This window comes from Cupressus sempervirens, chromosome 4 (assembly GCF_028749045.1).
Source record: "Cupressus sempervirens isolate cs-2001-9-10 chromosome 4, ASM2874904v1, whole genome shotgun sequence".
Taxonomy (NCBI): Eukaryota; Viridiplantae; Streptophyta; class Pinopsida; order Cupressales; family Cupressaceae; genus Cupressus; species Cupressus sempervirens.
The window spans coordinates 145,214,419-145,221,684 of NC_143121.1; the positions used below are offsets into that span (position 1 = coordinate 145,214,419).

At 35.9% G+C, this 7,266-nt stretch overlaps 1 protein-coding gene across 1 annotated transcript; it reads right to left on the reverse strand.

The window, feature by feature from the left end:
- Positions 1 to 4,425: 4,425 nt before the first annotated feature.
- LOC149560363 (xanthotoxin 5-hydroxylase CYP82C4-like) lies at positions 4,426 to 6,542 on the reverse strand. The gene is made up of 2 exons (XM_089824657.1): positions 5,523 to 6,542; positions 4,426 to 5,337 (listed from the first exon to the last, which is right to left on the reverse strand). Exons 1-2 carry the CDS (start codon positions 6,447 to 6,449, stop codon positions 4,954 to 4,956), a joined length of 1,311 nt encoding a protein of 436 aa, XP_089680783.1. The 5' UTR covers positions 6,450 to 6,542; the 3' UTR covers positions 4,426 to 4,953.
- Between the last annotated feature and the right edge of the window lie 724 nt (positions 6,543 to 7,266).

Sequence of the window (7,266 nt, forward strand, 5' to 3'; positions counted from 1 at the left end):
TTGCTAAATTAGCTTTAGATGTGGGAGTTAATAAATTATAGCTAGAGGGGGACTCTAATAACATTATAAGATGTATCGATGGTTCTCTCCACCTAGCCTAGATGATTGCTAATATCATTGAAGAAATCTGTATAACACTTGGAAAATTTGAATGCATCCATGTTAGTGATGATTACAAGGAGGGAAACTTGGTGGCTGATTAGTTCACCATTGAAGCAGTAAAGAGTGATGATATGGAACATTGGCAAGAATATTCTAGTAGGGGCTAAAACCCTAATTGAGCTGGAAAAAATACAAGGAGGTGCGAGTGAAATTCTAAGTTAATTATGGAAATAAATAATAGTATGGGTGCAAGTAAATGCAATTATGGTAAATACGGATGGAATAGATAGATGACATTTTCTGTGTCAAATTGACACATTTTATGGGTTTCTTATTTCCTTTACCATTTTAGTGGAATTGAAAGACAAATCGGTGAAAAACAAAGTGACTTCCATTAGAGTATACAGTGGATTGAGGAAGGGATACAGAGGACAGAGTTTATGAGAATCGAAAGTGCAAAGAATATAGAGATGGTGGGTGAATGAAGTAGGAAAGAACCAGTAGGTGAGGTGGAAAAATGGAAGCAAAGAACCAAAGTATGGGAGAAGCTTGAAAAGGGTTTAACTGCCAACTACATTTCCAAGCTCCATGGATATGACCCAATGATTACCAATCTTATGGTAAATTCATGAAAGGATGGTAGGGTCAAAGTTAATGGGGTTTCATATCCAGTTACTGTGGAAATTATTTCCCATGTTACTAAAATTCCTGATGAGGGATTGAAGTTCTATAGAGAGAAAAAGGTGTTTGCAAATGTGGTGAAGGATTTTGCCAAGAATAAAAAAGAGAAAAATGAACTGGTCAAAAGTGAGACCTACTATGAGATGGAATTGATTAAGAAGCTCCGGAGGTATGTGTTGAGGGCCATTATTGAGTATATTTCTTTGGATATGAGATTTGATAGGGTTAGAACCATCATTTTGTTTCGCTCAATCATTTTTGTTATGGGATTAAGGTTTCATTTCCTTTTTATTTATATACTTACATGAACAAGAACATTTCTGGGCACAAGAAAAAACCTACTTCTAATGCGACCCTGCATGAGGGTTTACTTCTCTTGATTTATGAGCATTTTAAGGCTCAATCTAGAAGTAAATCCCTCACTCAAGTAGTGGCTACTTCTGAGGAGATGGGGAGCTCTAACCTATAAGCTTGGAGGAGGAGGATGTTTATCTCTCATCTGGAAAGAAGGTTAGGGGAAATGTTAAGAAAATGCCTACCTAAACTAAAGACTCATGCAAGAAAATCCCCAAGTGCCATGGGCCAAAATTGCTAGTCAAGGAGACGAAGAGTATAATGAGGAGGGAGAGGACATGGGTATTGATGAGGAGAATAAGGAGGAGGAGGATGAAAATAGGGAGGAGCCAGTTGAAAATCCCAAAAATAAATAGATGAGGACGAAAGAGGAGGATATTCCCTTAGAGGGGAAAATGGATTCTAGTTTGAAACTTTTTGCCCTTCCTCCATGCCCAACACCCCCTCAAGAGTATGAAAAGGAGAAAATCGAGGAAGAGAGTGGAGCGGTGGTTATCAAAGACAGGCACATGGCCTAAAAAATTTCAATGTCAGAACCTTAAATATGGGGATTGTGAGAGAATTCATGAATCCCCAAATTCTCGAAGAAAAAGAGGGCAAGCTCCAAATGGAGGAACTCATTGATCCAACACTAGCAGCTATGACTGATAATGTGAGGGAAGTGGGCATGAACTTGCTTAATAATGCTAGAAATAGCATGATTGACAATTTCAGGTCAATTAAATGGTTTTACCATGAACTGGAGGAGGTTAAAGAAAGAATGGGATAGTTGGAGAGCCAAGGGAAGAAGTTTGAGCAAGGAAAATCGACAGATGAAGGGGATGGTATTAGGTTGGTTGAAAAAAGGATGTAGAATTTGGAGAATTACAACCATAACATGGCAAACCAAATGATCTCTATTTTGAATTCTCTAAATGATAACATTGCTTCTCTTGCTGGAAAGAGGGGATTTCTGGAGGATAACAAGGAAAAGGACAAAGCTGAATATATGATGGATGAGGACAATACTACGGACATAACAAAAAACCACTTAGATCGAACCAGCCTAAAGAACTAGGAGATATTGGCTAAGGAGATTCAGAAAGCCTATGAAACGGTGGAAACTATGCATGATCTTGAAAGAAAGACGAAGGAGTAAGTAGACAATTTTTATTTTCCACCTTTTGGTCTTTTTGGCTTCTTTAGGTTTTTGATTTTTGGTTTTTTGCCTATCTTTCATTCTGGCCTTTTGGTTGGCCATAGTACTATTTATGAGCTTTTGTTGTTTATTTTTTAGCCCTTTGATATGTAACAAATTTTGGGTTCTAGGATCCCTGTAAAACCTATTTTTCTTATCAAGAATTGATGCAGGGATGAAAATAGATCAAAGAATTGTGTACATTCTTGTGCTCTAATTATGCTTTGTTGTAGAGAAAAAATAGAGTATGCAAAGAATACAACTATCAAATTGATATCCATTCTATCATAAAATATTGCTTACAATATGCAACTGGTGTATTGTTTATATAATAAAGAAATGCATGAATTTAGAAAGCTGATTCCATTATAAAATATTGCTTACAATATGCAACTTGTGCATTGTTTATATAATAAGGAAATGCATGAATTTAGAAAGCTGAGTCAATTATAAAATATTGCTTACAATATGCAACTAGTGCATTGTTTATATAATAAAGAAATGCATATATTTAGAAAGCTGAAACTAGTACTCAAATAGTAAATCATAGTGAAATTGATGATTACAATCCGAAATTAAAACAAGAGTTCTCATTCTCACCCTTGAGCAATGCAAACTAAGTCTTCCGTAACTAACGGATCAAAACAAGACATTAGAATTAATGAACACTAACATGCTTCTCATCTATTTCTTGCACTGATGGTACACAAAATAGTCCATTGTTTTTTCAGTTTTTTTGAGTTACATTTTTTTTATAGCTTATGTAAATTTTGAATTTTCATTTAACGAATTGGATCACCTTTGATATTCATTATCGATGCTCTTTCTTTGCTTGGCATAATTGTTTAACATGTCTCATTAGGATAATTTTTTTGTTCTTTGATTGTAGCACGATACTACAATATTCTTCTTTTCTTAACAAGTAGATTAAGGTCACTATCATCACATATTAATTATAAAATTAAGGTTGGGAAAAGTAAGTCAATTTTGACTATTTAATACTTTTACTTAGAAATCAAGCCAATATAAAATAGTCCATAGATTAATGGATACTAGACAATATATAAAATAAATATTTATATTTCCCAATGTCAAATGTGTAACATGGTCTTCATGTTTGTTAAGAAATTGTTAAAAAATTGAGTACTCTGTTGAACTGATTTCCCTAACTACCAAGTTTATTTGTACCCTATATTCATATTAATTGATTTCTACTGTTCTTTTGGCATGATCATTTTTTAAATATAATTGACTTAAAAATTTTATCCAATTTTGGAGGTCTTCTTGTTTGTTAAGAAACTGAGTACTTTGCTGACTTAATTTCCCCAGATACCAAGTTTGCATCGATTTCTACTGTTCTTTTCACATGATCAGTTTTAGTTTAACTAATAAATGTAAAAAAAATAAAAAATTGTCAATACTATTTAGTTTATTGCATAGACGATTGAATAAAGGCGTACTCAACAATATGCAACATTTTGCCCACTTTGTCCCAAAATAGGGCTTCTGAAAAGAAATATTGAAGTCCACGAAAGCATAATGAATAGTTTCAAATTTAAGTTTTTTTATTGTCATCCTTCCTTAATCCTTCCTTAATCTCACATAATAATTGCAGTTTGGTGCACTGATCAGTTTCAGTTACAGAAGCATGAACAGTCCTTATATTTGGACTTTATAATCTATATGTTATAAATAGAAATAATATCTTTGTACTTTATAATCTATAGGTTATAGATAGAAATAATATCTTTCTGATATTGTTTTTTAAAGCTGCACTGTGACATCTCTTGACAATTAACATCAATTTATATCTTTATAGCTAGCTTTTAACAGTGCAACTCTTATTTTGTAATCTTTCACTGTGACTTCTAATTCCCAACTGGGTACCAGAATAGTGGAGGCATCTAACTATATATATTAAAATTTGGCACAGATAGCATAGAATAATTATCATTTTCTCAGAAGTAATTCCATGAATATAAAAACTCCAAGTTTGTTTATAAAACCGGTAGCAGCAACAAGATTAATGGCAAGTAGTAGAGAGAATCATTATTTCATAAGTGCTCAAGATAATTCTAGAATCTAAAGGAGACCGAGCAAAACAATTCCTCTTTTCCTTTCTTAATTCTTTTCCATTCTTAATTCTATATATGCTTTTCCAAACCAAATTGGACACGCTAACTTGTTTAGCAGAAACACTGCTATCTATCTAATAATCACAACCCATTTGTATCAGATTTGTTGACTCCAAAGTGAGAGAAGCTGCTATAAAGAAACACGCGAAAATCCTAATTTTAATACTATACAATCAACCATTATTTAGATTAATAATGCTAAGGCAATTAAAACATTATGACCTATTCCTAGTAAAGTACAGCAGTAGACATGAAAACTCTTCAGTAGAGATCGAGGGGTAGGCGAGGTTTGATAATGGCCTCCAATGGAATTGATTTGGGCATTGTGAGACCAAACCCCTCTGTCATGTCTATTTCAGTACCCTCTGGAACAAACCACTCAAAGTTCTGAAGCAGCCGTCCCAATGTATGGCTGACAACAATCAACGCCAAAGACATACCGGGGCATATTCTCCTTCCTGGGCCAAACGGGAACAATTCAAAGTCCTGCCCTTTCACATCCATTTATCGGATGCTCTTAATTAGAAATCGTTGATCAGGGTCAAATTCCGTTGGGCGTTCCCACACGGTTGTATTCCTCTGAATCGCCCACAAATTCACCCACAGTTGAGTTCCTGCGGGAACATGACATCCTCCAACAGTGCAGGCCTCCACGGATTCATGAGGGACCAAAAGAGGCGCCACTGGATAAAGCCTCAGAGTTTCCTTTACAATTGCCTTCAAATATTTCAGCTTGGGCAGATCTGATTCCTCCATCAATCTGTCCCGTCCGACATGTGTGTCGAGCTCTTGCTCGGCTGTGTGCAAAATATGAGGGCGCTGCATCAGAGCTGACAGTGCCCACTCAATGGTCAGAGAGGATGTCTCAGTACCTGCGCTTATCAAGCTCTGCAAAATAAAAAAGAAAATATCTTAAAGGTAAGAACTGAAAAAGCATGTTGGTTGTCATTAATGTTTCTGTTCTTTTAATGTTCCTTGTGCAGGGAAATAATTTTTCTACAAACATAATATATGATAAACAAAATTCTGCAAACAATCATAATTATGTAACAGTGAGTGATAAAAGAACATACCAAGGCGTTGGCTTTTACAACATCGTCATTGTCAGACTCAATTTCCTCGTTGTCTGTTGCAGAGATGAGAACATCGATTAAGTCTCGAGCATGGTCCCCTCTCTTCTCTCGGTGATCCTGCAACAACTTATTCATACACACGTCTATTCTCTTCCTTAGATTCTTCATAGAAAACACTATTCCCTGTAGATCGAACCACTTAAGAACGGGCAGGTAATCAGCGATATCAAACAACCCAAGTAGTAAAACAAAGTTCTCCAACAACATCTTAAAGTGCTGCGCTTCACGGAGATCTTCAGAAGTGAGATCTGACGAGATCCCTTTGCTAGCAACTATTCGCATCATGAAATTATATGTGAGATCAGAGAGCCTCGACTTCATGTTCACTGGATTCATCTGATCTCGCTCCCAAGTCTCGAACAGTAAACGGATGAGGGTGGAAATTTCCTGTGTGCGGACTTGCCTGAATGATTCAATTCTGTTTGACGTAAACAATTGGACGTTGCAAATTTTCCTGATGTTGCGCCAGTACAAGTCATAAGGAGCCAAGCCGAAGTTTTTGAAATCATACCCAATATGCTTTCCTGCAGACATGAGTGGGCGCGAAGCAAAGGCTTTGTCGTTTGTTGTGAAGCATTCTTTTGCCAGATCTGAAGAAGTGATGACCAAAACTGAGCGGAATCCAAGTCGGAGATGAATGATGGGGCCATACGTTTCTGGAAGAAATGAGAGCAGTCTGTGAAGTGGCTGTTTGCTTCTACTTAGTAGAAGAAGATGCCCAATTATTGGCCACGATGGAGGCTGAGGTAGGTTTGCCTTTGCCCTTGTGTTATTGTTTCTAGTTCTAACAGATTTTGTAAGAAGCCAAAGTGAAGGCAGTGCTAGTAGAGCAAGAAGAATAATGGAAGCAGCCAATTCTAACGCCATAATAATTCAGGACTTAGCACGCCTAACATATGATGAAGCACTCGGCCTTAATTCACGGCCGATCCTTGTGCCAATAATTGAGATTGCCAGAGTTTTGAATGACCACGGCTTCGAGATTTGGATGCAAGGCCGCCCTTGGTTTAAAATATTGCCATTGAAAATGCAATCCGTGACCACGTATAACAGTATTCCACTTTATAGCTAATATTTATTAGATGTTTGATTGGAAACTTTGAAGTCATTACAGAAAGGGCTGCCATTAGGTTAATGGAGTAGTGAAGGACAACTCTCTTTTCATTAGTGAAGGAAAATGTGAAACAAGTAACAAATATTTAGAAATCAACTAGTAATCGCACGTCAACTAGATATAGAAAGTCAATGAAGTATTTTTCTTTTTGTTCATTACCTTCTAATCCTTTCTTCTTATCTCTATGTCAATCTATCTCTCAATATATATCTCTTTCTATTGCTTCCCTTTCATCTCTCCCTCTCTATGTCTTCCCTTTGTATCTTCCCGCATTGGAAAATGCGAAACAAGTAACAAATATTTAGAAATCAACTAGTAATCGCACACCAACTAGATATAGAGAGTCAATGAAGTATTTTTCTTTTTGTTCATTACCTTCTCATCCTTTCTTCTTATCTCTATATCAATCTATCTCTCAATATATATCTCTTTCTATTGCTTCCCCTTCATCTCTCCCTCTCTATGTCTTCCTTTGTATCTTCCCGCATCTTTTTTTTAATATTTAGCTCAATATCTCAAGATCTCTATATTTATGTTTCCATCTATCACTATATTTTTATCTTTGTATCA